The sequence below is a fragment of the Brassica napus genome, chromosome A5, assembly GCF_020379485.1.
Source record: "Brassica napus cultivar Da-Ae chromosome A5, Da-Ae, whole genome shotgun sequence".
Lineage (NCBI taxonomy): Eukaryota > Viridiplantae > Streptophyta > Magnoliopsida > Brassicales > Brassicaceae > Brassica > Brassica napus.
In genome coordinates, this window is record NC_063438.1 from 17,653,713 (window position 1) to 17,674,081 (window position 20,369).

General features: G+C 33.5%; 3 protein-coding genes across 17 annotated transcripts; 1 reads left to right on the forward strand and 2 right to left on the reverse strand.

The window, feature by feature from the left end:
* Positions 1-283: 283 nt before the first annotated feature.
* Positions 284-2,107, reverse strand: LOC106345222 (GDSL esterase/lipase At1g33811). The gene is made up of 6 exons (XM_013784452.3): positions 1,902-2,107; positions 1,706-1,809; positions 1,479-1,603; positions 1,164-1,412; positions 810-1,077; positions 284-715 (listed from the first exon to the last, which is right to left on the reverse strand). Exons 1-6 carry the CDS (start codon positions 2,048-2,050, stop codon positions 498-500), a joined length of 1,113 nt encoding a protein of 370 aa, XP_013639906.2. The 5' UTR covers positions 2,051-2,107; the 3' UTR covers positions 284-497.
* A 4,564-nt stretch (positions 2,108-6,671) lies between these two features.
* On the reverse strand, positions 6,672-9,655 carry LOC106345221 (glucuronoxylan 4-O-methyltransferase 3). 7 transcript variants are annotated; one of them, XM_048781073.1, is made up of 5 exons: positions 9,088-9,655; positions 7,689-9,019; positions 7,322-7,618; positions 7,198-7,257; positions 6,672-6,928 (listed from the first exon to the last, which is right to left on the reverse strand). In XM_048781073.1, the coding sequence occupies exons 1-2, from the start codon at positions 9,476-9,478 to the stop codon at positions 8,517-8,519; spliced, it is 894 nt and encodes a 297-aa protein (XP_048637030.1). In that variant the 5' UTR covers positions 9,479-9,655; the 3' UTR covers positions 6,672-6,928; positions 7,198-7,257; positions 7,322-7,618; positions 7,689-8,516. The 7 variants fall into 7 exon arrangements, with proteins under 7 accessions (XP_048637030.1, XP_048637028.1, XP_048637031.1 ...); XM_048781071.1 differs by having other exon boundaries at positions 7,198-7,618; XM_048781074.1 differs by lacking the exon at positions 6,672-6,928 and having other exon boundaries at positions 6,953-7,618; positions 7,689-7,758; positions 7,878-9,019.
* A 3,530-nt stretch (positions 9,656-13,185) lies between these two features.
* LOC106354226 lies at positions 13,186-16,263 on the forward strand. 9 transcript variants are annotated; one of them, XR_002653296.2, is made up of 10 exons: positions 13,188-13,444; positions 13,662-13,827; positions 14,100-14,215; positions 14,287-14,375; positions 14,709-14,810; positions 14,889-14,972; positions 15,215-15,375; positions 15,475-15,580; positions 15,669-15,854; positions 15,939-16,263. XR_002653296.2 is itself a non-coding variant. In XM_013794110.3 (9 exons), the coding sequence occupies exons 5-9, from the start codon at positions 14,946-14,948 to the stop codon at positions 15,966-15,968; spliced, it is 336 nt and encodes a 111-aa protein (XP_013649564.1). In that variant the 5' UTR covers positions 13,192-13,444; positions 13,662-13,827; positions 14,100-14,375; positions 14,709-14,810; positions 14,889-14,945; the 3' UTR covers positions 15,969-16,263. The 9 variants fall into 9 exon arrangements, 3 of the variants coding, with proteins under 3 accessions (XP_013649564.1, XP_013649562.1, XP_048636984.1); XR_007339771.1 differs by having other exon boundaries at positions 13,186-13,444; positions 14,100-14,585; XR_001271920.3 differs by having other exon boundaries at positions 13,190-13,444; positions 14,287-14,810.
* Positions 16,264-20,369: the final 4,106 nt, after the last annotated feature.

Below are 20,369 nucleotides of genomic sequence, written 5' to 3' on the forward strand. Positions count from 1 at the left end.
TTTGATGCTGGAAGATTTTGTGTGTTTAGTTGATTGCTCTGCTTGGTTGGACAAAACTAGAAAACCGACCTTTTACAGACCTGTTGAGTGTCAAGTAATACGGCTACTTGTCAAGTAAAGCTAATGGTACTTATGCAACCATTGATCATGGAAGTTGTACAAAATAGAGCATTGTTACATTTTATTTTGCAAGTCCACTAACATGAGTGACACTAGATTGGAGTATAAAGAAGTGATTTGTACATAATAAATATAGTAATGAAAGTACAAGAAAGAATTGCAGTTGTACATAATATGACAACTTTAATAAATCATGTGGCTAACAATTTGCAATGAGCTTATAATATTTGAATCATGCATATAGCTGAAAATAAGAGGAACAATACAAAACAAAGAAAATTCATAGTTATTTCAAAGAAATATATAAGTGAAGAAACACAGCATACAGCTAGCTTGGTTACATGTCACATATGCACTCATATCAAGATCTCCTTTATTTAAAGATTGGCTAGTTCTTGAATGTTAATGGGGTAAGCGTAAGCTCGAGAGTTGAAATTAGACTTGGCCAGCAATATGTTAGCCGTCTCTGTCGGGTGAAACGCATCCCAAAAGAGATACTTGGTCCGGTCACTACACGGCTGCTGCAGGGGTAAACACGTTATCTGACCATTGTTCCTCCCCACCCCACAACAACCTTTGTCCACTACCTCAAATCCTGATGGTATAAATGTTAAAGAAATGCCATTATTAGAATTTGTAGACTAACCTTCAATGTATTGGATTGTGTATGAATTTTATGTAGAACTCACCGTACGCGGCTCCATTGGCAGCAAGATCTGAAGTGCTCTTGTAGGTATCAAGGTAAACAAACTTGGCTCCTTGCAATTGACCATTGTTGAAACGATCAACTAGTTTCTTGAGCTGAGAGTTGAACAACGCAATTGCATTGTTAATCTTGTCATTACACCTGCCTGTACTATTGTTGCGGTTATTATAGCGAGCTAGCTCATAAGGAATGCACCCGATTTGTCCCACTGCGGTAACAATCACTTTCCGGGCTCCAAATTGGTACAGTCTCTGAGAACAAACAAAATAACCATATGAGATATGCAAGTAAACCATTAGTTTCATGATTAAAGTATACACTATTGATGAAGCCTTACAGTGAGCTGTTGTGTGTAGTTTTTAATGAGGGACTCTGCATAGGTTTTGTCGTTGTAATCCATACTGGTTGAGTAAAAGTCAGGCATGAAGTAGTTGTTGAGGTAATCGTTACTTCCCATTCCCGAATAAAAGATACAACGGCTTAAGTATCTTTGGAGCTCATTTGTGTCTCCTCTGAAGTATTGAAGCATTTGTTGAACCGCGCTCGTGTAAGAATTGACCTGCTGGTTCATAGAAGTATGCGCACCCTGCAAAGTTTCCATGTTAGTTCAAAATTTCACATGATAAGATTAAAAACTTATAGTTTTGTGTACCAAGTTGTCTCCGGTCTCATCTCTAATGCCGGCCGCACCAGATGCAAAATTCGCACCTCTTAGCAAAGCCTGGCCACGAATCCTGGAGTATGGTGGAATGTAAGTCCGAAATCCAAGAATTTGAGCTACAAAAAAACAAGAGAAATGTAATAAAAGTTTTAGTAACAATAGATATGTTTTTTTTAAAGAATCAGTAGGGGGAAAAATATAGATGCACACAAAAGTACCAAGAGCATCAACGTAAGTGCGACCATTGGTGAATCTTCCGGTTGCACCTTGGGGAAAGTCGATGCCATAAGGCCGGTAATTAGCCCTCGCAAGAGAAAGCAGCCTACATATATTCAAACTTGCAATGAATTTGTCTAACACATGCATATATGGATAAAATTATACAATAACAGAATATAAAACGCAAAACCAAACCTGTTATTGTTTCCGTTATCGACCAAGGAGTCACCAAAGATGTATAAACATGGGACTTGTGATTGTTGTTGTCGCTGTGACACGGCCGTTTCTAGACCAAACAACACCAGACTCAAACTAGCTAATAATACAAAACGGTGAATTGCCATTAAGTTAAATTGTTGACAGGTTGCAAGAAGAATGAGTTTGAAAAAGGTTTGTGGAGTTCACAATTAAATACTGAGGATATGGGTGGTTAGTTGGTTTGGTTCGCCATGTCATAATTGGTTTCATGTGCTGAACGAGTTGTGACAGTTGTTTTTTTAGTTCTTCTCTCACTCTCGTAACATACTTCTTTTTAGCTGCGGCTATGTTCACAAGCATCTCATGCAATCCCGTGAGGTCTCAGAGTCTAATGTGTCACTTTCCAGTTGTTTGTGTCACTTGTGACAATTGGGAAAGTACTAACAGTTAACCATTTAGTTATTTCTTAAAGGGGGATGTGACAATTGGGAAAGTACTAACAGTTAACCATTTAGTTATTTCTTAAAGGGGGAAATCTATGTATATAGTCGTTATAACTTGTACAATCTTTTACTAGAAAAATTTATAAATTATTTAAACAATACGAAGATATATAAATAGTAAAATCATCAAAACCCAGGAAAAAGATCCAAAGCTTTCCAACATCGGAAAATAGAAACATAGTTGGAGCAAGAAGCACAACATCTGCAACAATATTAGAAGACTATGATCTACCATTATAATGTAAATTTAAATAAACATTGAAGTTAATTACTACCAACTTTCAACTTTCAATTTAAATAAACATTGATCTACTCATCTCGATTTACACTTGCTAAATCTCTAGAAAACAAAATGATAAGTTATAAAGCGATTTGTGACATGGTCTCAAAGCTATTCTAATCGTATCTTTTATTAAAGCTAAACCTGATTTTGGCTTATTCTTTTGAGACGCTTTTTTGAACAGTTTTTTTTTTTTTTTTACAACAAAAGGCTAAGAGACTAAACGGATCCCTGATCCGAGAGCCACCTCGGGGGAACAGAATCAACATAAACCATAGCAGATGGCGAAGTTCTAGCACATCGTGCCAGCTTGTCCGCCAGGGTATTTTGTGCCCTTGGAATATGTTGGATAGTAAAGTTGTGAAAGAATTCCTTACATCGCAGAAACTCCTCCATATGTGTAGTGAACGCTGGCCATTCTGTCGGTGTAGACTTAAAAAAAAACCATAACAGTTTTTTATGTATGCTTTATATTGTATTAAAAATCAATTCTTCTTTAAAAAAAAAACAAAATCAGCAAAAATACAATTTATTTTCTCCGTTCTTAAATGTAGTTGTTTCAAAGAATTTTGATGTTCTAATATATAATTATAAGATGTCTTTATTTTTATGTAACTTTTATTTTATTAAAAACTATGTAACTAATCATATTTAATAATATATTTTGTAATTGGTTGTATATCATTAATTTATAGTTTTAATGATTTTTTAGACAAAAAATTGTTAATATATGTATGTGTTTTAGCTAAACATCTGATATTTAAGAAGAGAGGGGAGGGAGTACTTTCTATACCGTATCTGATACTAGGGTCGGACCCGCCCTACGGGCGGGTAAACAAATGAACGAAATAATACAAATGTATTTAAATTTAAATGAAATTTTTAGTTTATTTTTAATTATAATTTTTTCTTCTAGGGTCGGTCCGTGCTACGCGCGGGATATGATTTATGTATGATATAAGAAAATATATAATTGTATCTTATTTTTGAATGTGTTTTATAAGCTTTTGTAAGAAAAATTTATTATAATATTTAAGGTTTTTAAGAATGTTGGTGTGTAGAGGTTATATGTTAGTATATTCTTTAGTTTATTTTTAAAATTTTAATAATCTTACTAAATTTAGCCGATTTCTTTAAAAATTTGATGTGAAAATAATATTCTAGTTCTTTAACTTAAAAGATTAAATATTTTGAATTATATAAATAAATTTTGTGTAGAATTCACGTATAACTTTATCTAATTTTTACATATTTTGAAACGATCATTTATTTATTATGATCAATATTTTTAGTGTTTATAATAGGTATTGCATATCTATTTGTATTCTATGTTTATTAAATTGTCTATTTCGTTTAACGTTTGATTTTGTTTATTTTTCTAATTTGTTATTGTGTTTTACTTGTTGTCAAATATATTTTGCACCATCGTACTATTTTAGTTATTACCTTCCTTTTAGGTTGTATCTTTCATTTTAATGAAAACACATCCTCATCTGATCTTTGTATACATATAATTAAAATTAACATTTTTTATATTTGTATTAGTGTTGTTAGAGATCATAATTTGTATTAGGAATACAAATTTTTCGTTATTGTCATTGTTATATAGTTTCTTAAATGTTTGCTTAAATTTAATATATACATATAGCAAATGGAATATAATTTTTATTTTTTCGGTTAGGTTTAATACATACAATATTGGGTTTATTTTCTCTTTTGTACATACTTTTGAATTTACTGGTAGATTAGTTCATTATATTCTTTTGGAATCAATAATTTAAATAATCCAAAATGTAAGTACATAATTCACTGTTATAGATTTTTTCTAAAAGTTTGGTAAATACATTGAAAACCAAATATTAATTATTACTATTCAGATAAAGATATTACTGGATTTTATATATTATACTCCCTCCGTTTTTTTTATATAAGTCGTTTTACAGTTATGCACGTAGATTAAAAAAACTATTAATTTCTTATATTTTCTAAACAAAAATATCATTAATTATTTACCTAACCACAATTCAACAAATAGAAAAATAGAAGATATATTATCATTGGCCATAAAACATTAATTATTAATAAATTTTATATAGAAAATCGAAAACGACATATAATTTGGAAAAAAAAATTTCTCTAAAACGACTTATATTAAAAAACGGAGGGAGTAATATTTAGAGACTAAATAAACATTGTCATCCAAATAATTGACTATATTTTAAAAAACAAAACAATTATACATTATTTTCGAATATATTTTTTAAAAATTAACTATCTCATATCGAATAAATTTATTATATATTTTGAGAAGCTTCTTACATTTTATTAAATATTTTAAATAATTTTTAGAATTTATCCTTTATTTAAAATAAAATTTTACTATATATTTAACATGGTAAAACAAATGTTTACTATATCTTCCCATTAATCAATGTTTATTCATAAAAATATGTTTCCTAGATAAAAATTAAAATGAAAAAAAAAAACAATTTACAACTCCGACAACATCTATTCTATTAAAACAGCAGTGTGACCCATTGATAAAAGTTAGATCCAACAATTAATGGCAACAATACATGCATCCATCATTTTCGAACATAACCACCCCTTTATGTAATTTTTCAACCTAACCACTATTCCTTATTAGCTTTAGTTTTTATCCTTCACACGCCTATCAAACTTAAGTAACCCCCACGTCATAATCACAGCGACAATATAGGGAAACTCTATTTATATCTAATTTCTTTTCTTTTAACATTTTTTTTCCTACTTATCGGGACCATTATCTACTATCAGTTAAATGAGCAACTAATATATTTTCTGGACTTTACCACCATATTATCAATAGCTAATAATATGTACGTAACCTTAATACCATATAGTTAATAATCGATTGTATCTTAATAATATGGAGCATATCTATTTTTTTAGTTATTTATCCAATAAAACAAGAACATTCCAGGAATCAAATCAATTATTCTAAAATTAATTTCGAAATTTGGTCATCTAACTCCTTAATCCCGTAAAATATGCTCTCATATTTTTTAACAATTTTTTAAACTAAAAATTTTTCCTTCCCCACAATCGTTTCTATCGCCGTCCTCTTATTTATTTTAATTATAAATAATTAAAATTATGAATTAAAATTACTAAGAATATGAAATATATAATATATATATATATAATTTAAAATGTGGAGACAAATAAGAAAAAAAATAAAATTATTAAAACATAAAGAATAAGTAAATTTCCTAAAATTATGAAAAATAAGACAAATAAACAATAAACAATTACAAATAATCAAAATTACCTAAAATTATGGAGAAGATGGTAACTAAGCAAAACCACTTCTCAGATAATAGTATAGATTACTAAACAAAACTATATAAAGGGTTTGTTATGTTTAAAAAAAATACTTTTTGAAAATTAAGTACCATATTGATGTGTAAAAAGGCTATGGTGTATAGTTTAACAATATAATAAATTTAATACAACTCTTTTTTTGTTGTCAGCGAATTTAATACAATTATCAAAATACTTTACTAATCATTTAAAAAAAACGCAAATATGATCAAAGATAAAAACACAAATATGATTACAAAAAAATACATATTTGGTACAAAAAAATACACAATTGTATACTTATGAAACTTGATTTATCTAATATATTTACAAAAATTATATGTTCTATTAAATTTATATCATACAAAAATATAATTATACAAACACACAAACATATAAATTATATTAGGTAAAAAGTTTTAAAACAAAAAAAATTACCCGCCCTCTTGAGGGCGGGTCAATATCTAGTGATCAATTAAAAACGAAAAAAAAAACTCTCTTAGTTGATCAGAGTAGAGTAAGAAAAGTCTTGCTAGTATTGTTGATCATGGAACCATTGGATTACCACCCAATAAATGTGTAAGAATGTATATTGTTTGAAAAATTTAAACTTTCAAACTCACTAAAATTCATCATTAAATGTGCAAGAATGTAACATTTGGCCATTCATTGAGAACCATTTTACTAATACACGAAAATTAGCCAATCTTGCAGCGAGCAACAAACGTAAATGGTAGGTTAGGCGGTTTTAAAATATTATTCAACCAAGTAACCAACTGTAGAACATGAATAGCACCAAACAACAAACGTAAGCTCTCATGATCATAAGTTCCGAGCAATATGAGAAAAATGTTAATAACATTCATCAAAGTTGCGATGATGAGTATATAGTAGCCAGCCTGAAATTAAATAAGGAACAAAGATGTAAGAAAGCTGCAGAGAGTATTATTGATAAATAAAACAGCCGGAGATTACGATTAGCTCCACTCGTCTCTTTTACACAAATAAAGAGAAGAATATTAAGAAACATAGTAAAATAGCTTCATTCACTAAAAATTGGTACATTGCTATATTTGTTCTTCATTTTTACAACTGAAAAAGTATTAACACAAATTTGATAGAACATGAATTTTGAGGACTCTAAACTGAAGAAACCAAAGAATCACACCTTTGATCATGTTTTCATAAATCAGAAGAGCATGCTATTACTTCCTCGGCTAGCCACAGTCTGGTGAAGAGAGTCAGCAACCAAGATTGAAAATGTTAAGCAACAAATAAAGCTTGGAACTTACATTCATTTGACTCAGAATAGTTCTTGTCTCTTCTTTTGTCTTGTAGGAGGTTTTTCCCATCGTACGCTGTGGAATCTTTTTTTATTTCTTCTCTCAACAAAGAAACAGAGAATTTCAGTTTCTGTGAATCTCTATCACCACCTCCTTCGTTACTACCTCTCTTGACGCCAGTGATCCTTGTGGACTCATCTCCAGGTTCGTTACAAGCAGCTCGCATCGTCATCGGATTCCAAGGCGGAGCTCCTGCTACGTCATCACCGCCTCCATTTCTTAAATAGTTAATACCTTCGGTTTCCCCTGAAACAGAGTTCGATACAACGGAAAATATTAAATCACATGATTATATAAATTTTAATAACCGCCTTACATTTATATCAACCACCGCGCTTAACATTCTTAGCCCCCCAGAAACATTCAAGCATCTCGTCCTCTCATAACTGTAGTTGTTCATCCTCGATCAGATGAAGAAGATGATAAAGTTTCAGAGGAAAAAAAGGAAACGAAGAGAAGATGTGTTCAAGGAGAAGAATGTAACATATATTTATACTGAACCTACACCGCTTCTCAGATCCAAAAGCACTTTGAAGACAGATCGTGGGTGAGGGAATCAATGGGAGTAAAGACGAAGGCATAAATCAGACCGTTTCAAGCCGTGGGAAGAAGCGTAAACGTCACCGGCGAGCCGCCTCGAAGGGGAGCGACGAACCTCGTTTCTTTGCTTCAGACGTTCTAGGGTAGAGGCGTCATCGATGTATCCGGGCCGGATAACACTCACAACCGAACAAAGCCCAATCGCACAACACGCAGACGAAGCCCATGACGCCAAGGTTAAATGAAACGCTGCGTAGAAGGAATGTGACACGTGTCAAGCTGTCGTGCAACGAATTTTTTACCTGGCATCCTAGGTGGCATAGCTGGGAGGGATACAAACCCTTTTTTATATATAAAGATTTTTTTCTTATTTGTGTTCATTAAAATGACAAATAATTATATGAATAAAACTACATTAAAACATCGTTTCAGTAAATGCACTGAATCCTTAAAACGGTAATCATCAAGATAAAGCAAAAACACACACAAAAAGCCAAGCAAAGTGACTCTAGATCCACTAGGTAAATCAATTTACCGGCCCTGAGTCCGGTTAACTGCATAGATCTCCGCAACACAAATATTTCCCGGCAAAAGAAAAAAAAAATCAACGGCGGTGATCAACATCCACAGGACAAAACGGTCTTCCAGCACGAGCCCTGTGACTAGGGATGGTGAAGTGCCTTAGCCTCCCATTTTGCTCCCTCATGTATCCCTTACACAAGAAAGTCGCCGAGAACTCATCTTCCACCGGACGGTTAACGTCGTGAACAAAAACGTCAGTTTCTCCATCTTCACGGTTGCGAGCCAAAAGCCCCGCCGTGTAAATAGCGCTCATCCTCCCTGGAGCTTCCTCGTGGTAACCAGTTGGAGCATCTACCATGATTAGATCCCATTTCGTCTCGTAAAAATCTGCCGGAAAATCTTTCAAGGCTAGATCACATTTCGAGTTTCTTGGATCGGTGACGGATGTACACTCCTCTGATCTTCCCAGCTCCATCAACTTGTCGGAGTTTTTCACTTTAGTGTCGTAAACGACGTGGTAAGATTCCAAGTTTGGGAACTTGTTAGTCACAGTCTCGATCCAAGCCTTGTCTTCCTCAATAAACACTGAAACAAGAAACTTCGTTAGCTCTGTTGTTGTAATGATAGAGGCAGAGGAAATTAAAAACACTTACAGGTACGACCACCATGGTTGAGAGATGCCCACATCAAGCTGTCGTGACCTAATCCAAAGACTAGGAAGTTACATGGAGACTTCTTGTCCAAGACTCTCTTTGAGACAGAGACTTCGTCGAATGTCTGTTGTGGAGTGACGTTACTGGTGACGTAGTGAACTAATGCGTCGGATAAAGAGATTGGCATCTTTGTGCATTGTTGTGTTGTTGGACATCCTTTTGGTTTATGCTGATTTTCTACTTCTTCTTGAGAGAGATTGGTTTCGGAAAGGGGCTTTGAGGAGGAGGAAGAGATGTTTGATCTTGCAAAGAAGATAATGAGAAATATCAAGATTGAGCAGCATGTGAATATGACCTTCAGATTAACAGAAGACTGAGATTTGGTCCTCATTTTTCGATCTTGCTTTTGGTCGATGAATACAACAATGAAGGGTTTTGATAACGGTGAGAAGTTATATAACTATAAAGAAGAGCTATTGTATAATGTAGCATAAAAGAAAGTGAATGATTGAGGAAGTTGAGGAGGACATGAAAGCTACTAAGGTTGCTGTTCTTCCAATACAACATAAGTTGGTGGTGAATTCATATATTAACAAATTTATTTTTCATATCATAATCTATATATATTTGGAAGATGTGAAACGTAATGGGGAGTTTTCTGGTATTATAAATGATGTTTGAAAGAGAAGAATCGGATACAGTTGTAATAATGACCCGTAAACAAGACAGGTGTTGAAAACGAACCAACATGGTGGTTGCAACTTTCTTATTCCTTGTATTTTAAATAACCCATGTTGATTTTAACAACTTTGGTTCTTTGTTTCTTGAACACTAATATTTGTCAAACAAACTACCATCACCGATTGTTTATTATTATTATTATTTTTTTCAAACTCACCGATTCTTTATACTTGATACATACAGTACATGGAATGGAAGAACACACGGTCGTAGAAATTAGGGGAAGAAGAACAACTGCGGCAGAAACGAATAAGGTGGTGGCAGTGAGATAATTGATCGTGATGATGGAACCGATTATATAGATGGAGGTGATCACCACTGCACAAGTCTTGTCGCTTACCACACGAGTCTATGAAGCTCTATTATTCACCGCAACCATCAACAAAGACAATTTCATTAACAATCTCACAAATTTAAGAAGAAACAGATTCATCTTCTCCAAAATTAAATTACTTGCAGAAGATGAGTGGATATCAAAGAGACACGAGGTTTTTTTTGCTAGAAATAATTAATAATGTAAATTGTTGTTATTTTGTAGGTTGAGCCAGTTGCTTACAAGGATAAAAATGTATTATTACATAAAAAACACGAGACATATTGGTATAATAGGTCAACTGGTTAGTGTGTAATTATGCTTTTTTTCTTGGTTATACATACTAATTTTCTTTAGGGCTAATTTGCGTACTAGTCATAAATCGAGACTAAATTAAGCAAGTAACTTTGATTTTGACGTTATTTAGTTTGAGATATATCATACACAAACTAACCGGTTTTACCCTTTACCTTAACAAGTAACCAGTTAAAAGTGATAGTATGTGAGTGTTGTGTGTCGTGATGAGAACCACATATCAAAATACAAAAAAAATTAACAAGAACGAAGGGAAATGTTCTTAGAGTTTAATTTTTGACAGTGAATAATTTTAATAGTAATATTTTTAAACTTCTATGCTGACATCGAAATATGTACTACTTATCCGGCCTGAACCCGAAACCAACATAAACTAAACTGAAAAAGCAGTATTCCAGTCAATCTGTATAGTATAAAAATGAATAAAACCAGTCTATACGGAATATCCAACATATTCTATTCCATTTTACAAAAGTTGTTTAGGATACCAACCCCATCCCAGCCCCTAAGAAATAAACCAAAACTCCACACCACCCCAACCCAAAAATACTAAACCCTAAACCCTTATCACGAAGTAGTATAGGATTACAACCCGAGCTACAACCCCTAAATACTAAACATATCCCAAGTCCAATTCCTAGATACTAAACCTTATCTCAGTCTCACCCCACCCATAAATATTAAACCCTAAACTTTAATCAGTAAACCCTAAACCCAAATGTAAACAATAAACCCAAATATAAACTTAAAACCTAAATAGAACGGAACAAAATAAATAACATAGTACATATTGATAAAATTATGAACTGTCTATGATTGCACGGAAAAAGTTAAAACCCTAAACCCCAACCATACCCCTTCACCTTCTAAATAATAAACCCTAAGATCTGATCACTAAATCCTTATCCAAATATAAACCCTAAACTATAATCAGTAAACCCTAATTAAACCCGAATATAAATCCAAAACCCAAATAGAAGGGAACAAAATAAATAACATAGTATGTTTATGAATTGTCTGTGATTGCATGGAAAATATAAAACCCTAAACCCCAACCATACATGTCACCTTCTAAATACTAAACCTAAAGTTCTAATCACTAAATCCTTATCCAAATATAAACCCTAAACTTTAATAAGTAAACCTAAACCCAAATATAAACCATAAACCCAAATGGAATGGAACATAATATAATAGTATAGTAACAAAATGCATTACATAATATGAATAAAACAAACATAATACATATTGTTTTACATTTCTATTCTATATACATAAAATAGAAGATAATACAATAAACAAAATCTGTTCATCTTCTCCAATCAAATATAGATCATTTACAGTGAAAAAATATAAGTTTGTGTGACGAAATCAGTGGATATAATACATGTAACCGTATTGGAGAGAAAAAAATTTATACTTGATACAGTAGATGGAATGGAAGAACACACGTTCGTAGAAATTAGGGGAAGAAGAACAACTGCGGCAGAAACAAATACGGTGGTGGCGGTGAGATAATTGATCATGATGATGGAGCCGATTATATAGATGGAGGTGATCGCCACTGCACAAGTCTTGTCGCTCACCACACGAGTCTATAAATCTCTATTATTCACCGTAACTATCAACAAAGACAATTTCATCAACAATCCCACAAATTTGAGAAGAAACAGATTCATCTTCTCCAAAATTAAATTACTTGCAGAAGATGAGTGGATATCAAAGAGACACGAATTTTTTTTTGCAAGAAATAATTAATAATATAAATTGTTATTACTTTTCAGGTTGAGCCAGTTGCTTACAAGGATAAAAGGGCATTATTACATTAAAAACATGAGACATATTGGTATAATAGGTCAATTGGTTAGTGTACAAATTATGCTTTTTTTCTTGGTTATATATACCAATTTCCCTTATTTATTTAGCACAAAGATACTTATATTAAAAAGATACATGCTTAATACAATAGACCGGAGTCATAATTCAAATTTATACAAGAAAGTGAGCTCTAGAAAACAGAGCCGGCAGGATCACTCTTTGTTTGTTTATATTTACTATAATAATTAAAAACCTTCATTTCCAAAAACAGCAATTTTCAAAGGTATCCAACTCAACTCGGTTTAACTAAACTTGTAAAAGTTTTAGTTCAGATTTCAAATATTTAACAAAACTTGAACCGAAACCAAACCAATCCTTAAATTAAGGACACAATTCTCTTTTTGTGAATTTTCCCTTCAGCGGTGATGTACAAGAGTTGGCCACAAAACAATTACTTTAATTGTAAAACTTATTTCGATGGCTCATTTAGATGATATCCATTTTAACATAAAACAAATAATAATTTTCATCTTCACTTAAATAGTCCACTTGGATGGACAAACGAACACACCTTTACTTGTAAATATGTTTATCTAATGAAGATAAGAGCTTCATGCAAGTGTTCCTCCTTTCTAAAATTCCGTCTTTAATAAAAGGTTAGTTCAGTAGATATTCTCTCAAAGAGCAAGTTTTAGTTAAAGTTCTGCTTCTCTTTAAAATCGTTCACCATCAGTTAATAGCACACTATAAATATTTTTCCACTCAAATTTTATTTTGTTCTCTAAATTGAGAGACGTTGTCTATAAGTTGTTACGTGACCCAAGAGCCAAGTAATGTCATTTTCAACGTCTTTTTCATAATATGAAAACCAAAGCGAAAATTTACAAAAATGGTTTGATTATCTTACAATACTAGAAGGGGAATATGAAGCCCTCTCAGCCTATCCACCTCAGCAAATTAAATCAACCAATTAGAAGACTCCAATTAAGTTAACCCATTAAACCCAAAATTATGAAAGAGTGTTGATTTGTATCGTTTGCTTTCCATCTTCTATCCGTGTAATCCTCACTGTACAGCTTCTCTTCCTTAAATCGCTATTGGGAGAGTGTTGTAGCAAGGCTCCTTCGATTCTGGGAAGCTCGCCTTGATCTGTTACGGATCCATGGAAAGGTAACCAGGCTTACAGTTTCTAAGTTTTTCTAATATGGGACTATTTAAGATACCCATTTTCATGGGTGTTGATCTGTTAATGGTCGATGGCAAGTTGTAGCAAGTTGACGACTGTTTCTGTTTTTTTCGTTTTCTAATTTTGTTTTCTGATTTCTCTATGGAGGTTTCTAACGCCTTCCTTAACAATCGAAGCTGAATATGCTGTTATCGAATCCAGGTGATCCATATTCTTCTCCAACACTGTCGGGTCTGATTAGAACTCGTGCTCTCCGATAACAACGGGTCAAGACGAATCCTGAGGCAGAGGGCCCGTTGAGAGATTTCTCTGTCCAAGTCAGCAAGCATCTCGGCCCTGGAGCAGCTCAACACCTCTGCTATTGACCGTACGTGTCTCTGGCTTTTGGGTTTCTTTAAAGTTTGAATTTTTAAAAGCTATTTGATGTTTTGATTCATGTTTGACGTAAAAGCAATTATCTTGACCTTGCTCTTTAATCTCTGAGCTATGTTTAATTGCTTATCTATTATAATAATAGAGATTGTATACTTCTTCAAGGTATTAAGTTTTGCTTTATTGAACTCTGATTGATTATTACCTGGATAATTTAAGTTCGAAATTAAATCAACTTCCTTACCTGAACATCAATATTTCCTGCAGAAATGGTCAAGAGAAAACAAGATGGAGAAGATGAAGATATTAGTGATCAGAGTGATCACAGTGGGACAGCCGCTGCATATCAACCCGTCTCCATCACACATACGAAAAAGGCGTTGGTATTGTGTACAATCAGAGTTTATAGTTTATACTGGATTTCTAAATCTAATGAATCTGATATCAATGATAGCGCAAACTCAGCTTCTATGCTACGAAAAGAAACTGCCTGGATACGAACATCCTACTATAATAGAGTCTATGGTCTCCCACATTCATAAGGTATAAGCCGTCGCTTCAAGTTGATACTATTTAATTTATTACATTATTTAGGGAAGTCAGCCCGCCAAGTGAGCACGCAGCTACGCCAAGTTAAGCAACTTGCTCGCAATCAAGCAGGAAAGCTAGAGGAACCATAAGGCACTTAAACTAAAACTAATCTCGCATTGGTCCTACCCTTTCTGGCATGTTTCCTTTAACCATTGTGCTCAGGTGCGGTGCAGCTAACAATTCACAACACACCTTGAATGGGTTGTAATGAAGCTTCGCTTAGGACATCTCCCATTTTCAAAGCCTGAAAATTTTCCACCAGCCAACTTTTTCATTTGTTCACAGCTCAACATGCCAGCAGTAGTACAACACCAACTCTTACATGTGTACAACAAAGCCTAGGCCCCCATGCTGTGATACCAACAAACGGAGCAGAGGATATAGCTGGTGAGAACTGTAAAACACATTCACTAGACAACATGTTAATAGTCTACAATGCTCACACGAATTTGGTTTCATTTACAGCAACATCTACTCCCTACTGAGGCTTTTAGCTTCAGGTAAGATTCAGCACCCGAAGACATGATCCTCCCAAGTGCCAAATTCCACGTAAGCTCTCTATCTCAACAAGAATCGTACTATAAAACACAATCATTCAATGACTCAACTGCTCCTATCAGGACTGTCATATTTGTTAGGTAAAGAACGTTAACTCCCCATAATTAGTCTTCTAACAGGGACTGAGAGAAATGGTGATTTTACAAATAGTTTAATAAACATTTATGTGTCCTAATTTAGAAACCCCTATGAATTATCCCAACCGAAAGATAAAATTTCCTTTGGCATCACAGATAATTGAGTTTCTCTGCATGACCAAAGTGACTGGAATTCAGCCAGAGAAAGGTTGGTGTTATATAGGCTGCTCCAATTGTTCCAAAAAACTCCACTGAGAGATATCTTCCTTCACATGTATCCCATGTAATAATAAAAACAATGCCATTGGTGCACTGAGGTTAGAATTCAACAACATTGTTTCCGTTTGCATATTGAAACTCATTTCCATACATTTCTGGACAGTAATGTTCAAATATGTCTGCTTCCCTTTCTATAGGTATCGAGTGGAACTGTCTGTCTCAGACGTAACTGATGATGCTGTTTTTGTGGCTTTTGATATAGGGATGGCTAAACTGACGAACATTCAAGCTGCTGAAATTTTGGTATACTCTATATACATCAGTTTCCTATTAACTTTTGATATTGCTTCTGTGTCAAGTATTCTAATTAAATCTGTCTCGCGTTTTGCAGGTGGAAGGAGTTTATGCTAAGGTTGACGCTGAACTCCTTCGGTTCGTTGCTGAAATTTTTGGGAAGACGTACACCTTCCAGCTGAAGATAGGCGAATTCAATTTCCCTTCAAAACCCCAAACCTTCACCATCTCCTGTATCTTTGCTGAGCGACATCAGTCACCTTTGCCAGGATTTGTTATAGATGTTGGTACCCGATCCTAATTTAGATATGCTGCTAACTCAGTTATATTAACAATAAATTTAATATTTTGAAAACACGGGGTGCAGAGGTTCCTGATGCTCATCTTCCTGGAGTGAGTGCACTAGCTTCGAATGTCGCTGCTGATGAGAACTCCAATTTTTCTCCCCAGCCATCCACGTCTGCTGATCCAACTGTCGAAATGTGAACTTGGCGAGAGTGGAACCAAGAAGGCACGCTTGGCATAAGTTCACGTGGATACCTTTGACAACCCCTAAAATTTATTATCAAATAATATGCTTTAGCATCTTTTTCTACTTTGTGTTTCAAAAAAAAAACATATTTTTCTATTTTTGTTTTGAACTCACTGTAGTGATCAGTGTTTGAATTATTAATGAAAGTTTTTGTAGGATACATGTTCAACATTTTGTTAAGATAAGTCAAGCAGTCATGCGACCTTACGTATGAACTTCGTACTTCTAAACACTTGGTAGTCTACGTTTGGTAGTCTACGTAAGCAGTTTATGATAAACTTGAAATGTTTATTAACTTTTTTTAAAGAATACATAACCATACAATTAAGCAGTGTACACGTTAAGTATTTCCCCAAAACAAGATTAAAAGCCTCAAAATTGTAACATCCAAGCATTGCTGAGTACATCCAAATCTACACTGCATGTGCCACTGTCATTTAAATACATGTTACATGTAAAATTATTAAAGATGTACAATAGTTGAAAGGTGTTGACATATATATATATATTTGACGTCCAAAACAATAAAAACGTTTGTCTATATTATCAAAGAATAAAACTCAAAAGAACAAATATAAACCATTACATTTTTAAAATTCTTTTATTTAAAATTTTATGTTCACTTAAAAAACGTTAGTGGTTTTTTTAACTCAAATTAACAAAATTAAATAAAATGTACAATATGATTTAAAAATAAATAAATTTATCATGTTCAATTTAAAGCAATATTTCAATTGTTCTATAAAATTAAAATATATTTTAATATAAAATATTTTTTTATAAATTCACCCGCCCGTAGGGCGGGCCAACCTCTAGTTATATGTAAAATGTAAAATAAAATCCTAGTTATTTAGTCAAAACTAGGACTCTTGGTCTAGACTTGGCCCAAGAAGATTTAAAACGTCCACATGGCTTATTTTTATAGTAAATAAGTTTTTTTTTGTTTAAATTTAAAACAATTAGGGATAGACTTGGATATCTTAAATCAAATAGAATTAGGAATATGATTAAACCATATGAAACAATTAGGATAGGAATTGATTTCCAGAAATAAAATTGGTTAAGATTAGGGATTTTTTAGACATAATAGATGATGTTTATCCTTTATATTTTGTAACCAGCTGAGTTTTAAGATTCAACCATCAGTCTTTGAACTTTAACTTTCAAGTTTATATCGTATCAATTGCTTTCTCTGTTCAGCATAAGAACATTGAACTCGCATACGAAGAAGAATCTCCAACGTGATCATTTTGGCAAAAGCATGGCACATATATGGCATAGATTAGCTATGCATCTTTTTACCATTCCACATCTTCAAGGAGAAGACCACAGTCCACAAACGAGTGATCGTGGCCTCTAGTACACCCCTCATCTTCCCCCTTGATTTGATCCATGAATAACTGCATCCTATCCACGAATCATTTGGTTGATGAAAATGCTTATGATGATCCATTTCAAGCTTTGGTTCTTCATCTTCCATTTCCAAGCCATTTCTCGCCCATCTCTTTTGTTCAGTCCATTTCTCAGTCATTTTAACTTATCCAGTCCATTTTCTATCCAAACTTGTTCATCCCTTTCATTTTCTGACAAAGACTTGATCATCCACACCTTATGAAGTCATAGATTTTGTCTTCTCTCGGTCCAATACTTCATGGATCAAATCTATTAGATCTTTCTCAACCAACTAAACTTTGCTTAAGTCAACTTCAGCCCATTAGATTGTGCATTGGCCTTATCTGGCTGATCCACACATTATATTCAAAGCCTTTAATTGTGGCTGATCTAGATTGCACCACTACAACAATTTTTAGATTTATGCAAAAGTTACTTCAGTAAAACCTGCTGCTAGGGAGTTTATTTTTGATTCTTCACATCTGAATTGAATCTGAAACTGGTCATAACAATTGATTTGCTCACTACTCCAAGCTAGCTATTTAGATGAAAGAAGAAAATCACCTTTACTCATCATATCCACATGAAGAGTCTTCTTTTTAATTGTCAATATACAATGCAAATGATTTCAAATAAAACCTTGCTAATAATACTTTTCCTCAATATGAAAATACTTTTCCTCAATGTTTTTTATATAACACTATTTAAAATGATTTTTCCATGTCATATGTTAGTTTTTGTTTTCAGAGTTCAGCCTCTGATGTGGTTCCATTTTAAGTGGACAACCTTCCACTTAAAATGGACCTTGCTAATAATACTTTTCCTCAATATTAAAATGTTTTTCTTCAATGTTTTTATATAACACTATTTAAAATGTTTTTTCCGTGTCATATGTTGTTTTTGTTTTTAGAGTTCAGCCTCTGTTGTGGTTCTATTTTAAGTGGACAACCTTCCACAATTTTTGTTAAACTAAAAACTTTCATTTAAGGGTGAATTGGCGGAATGCATATAGTAGGAGAAAAATTGATCAATTAACCATATAATAAAGTGGTGCTGGTATGTGACGGTTTTACACAAAAGTGGACCACTTTCTCCTTACCCGCACGTGCTGTCTGGCCGAGTAACACAATATGGATCATAAAAACTATACTATACTATATGTGTTTGAAAAATAGTATTTTTTTTCATCAATAGCATATTAATAAACATAATTGTCTTACAAAAAGAGGAGGAGGAAGAGGAGTGATACCACTCTAATTACCCTAAGGAGTGTTACTCTCATCAAAAGAGGTTCAGATGTAGTACTTAGGGATCGAATTCACAAGGAGCTAGGGAACAATTAAATCTTGTGTTTATTAATTCTAAGAGTTGTAAATGTTTAAATGAAATAGCAATAGTAACAAGCGAAGCAACTAGTAAATGTAACTTGGTTGGAAATGATATTAGATGCAGGGCCACTATTTAGGTGTTGGAGATTATAATACCTATAGATGCCTATTTGTTGCATGCATGATATATTAGAGCTCAACCGCTTAACTCAGTGATCAGCTGTCGCATGTTTCACTTGGTTAACAGGCTAGATCTCGTGTCTCAACGGTTAGTATGTCGACAACGAAAGAGTGTCGATCGATGGTCCTATTGGGACGTCGACCGATACACCTTTGCCAACGTTAATCGATAGTCAGTTGAGGACATCGATCGACGGGTTCTAGCCAGGCCTATGCGCTAGTATGATATGCCCTACTAAGATACTAAATTAGCGGTTAGCCCTCTCTAGCAATCCTAATATGATAGATATATGTCAGGATGGGATAATAAGGGTGCTTGAATATGCAATCCTATGATCAAGTTCTAGTTAGCAAGGCTAAAACAGGCAATGCATACAAATCTATCATGAATATCACAACAAGGCAGATCTATAGTTTGGGGCTAATCCCACAAACCTATCTGAACCCTGGATCTAATAATTAATCTACTCAGACATAGCAAAGCAATTCATAACAATGAAGAAATAGAAACTCATAGTATAGATGAAAAGAAATGATAACAAGGAGTTCCAATCACAAGTGATCTTCTCTCCAAAACTCTCTTTTCTCTCAAAGTAAAACTTGTAACAAAAAAGGTCTCTCTGCCGTCAAAATACTTAGGCAGTATATAATCTACTAGGTTAAAAACTCGTCAGGGCATTTTTGTAATTTGGCTTGGCCTTGGGTTTTAAGTCTGCTGAATCCAAAATGTCGCGTGTTTGATGTCTCGACATCGATTGATGGTACTTGTGTACATCAATCGATATTAATCTTCATTTGTCGAGGTACCTCCTGGCATCGATCGTCAGCACTGATGCGCATCGATCGATTGTTCTTCCTCTCGTCGACCTCTACGTGGTTAGCTCGGGTGAAATGTCCTTTAAGCTCCAAAATGCTCCAAAGTCATAGATTTACTCCGAAATGCACCTGAACCTGAAAACATACCTAGAAGAGTAGAAAACATAGATATATATATATAGTAAAACACCTATATACCATGGATGAAAACGGGTCAAATCCAAGGTATATCAAGGAGCATGAGAATGAAGAGAAGGAGGGTACATTGGCAATATTCTGAATAGAACATAATATTCATTAAATCACAAAAGAAAAACAAGAGAAAAACAAGAACATATAAAAAGACAAAATAAACACATTGAGTGACAAAAAAAAAAGAAAATAACTAGATATTGTTACATAATATACTATGTCATAAGATAAAATATAGTATAATATATTCATAATATCCTATCAATTATTTCATGGTGGTTGTTGGAGAAAAACATTGGACACACGATGATACGGCATACTATATTTTACATTGTTGCATATGATAATATAAGCAAAG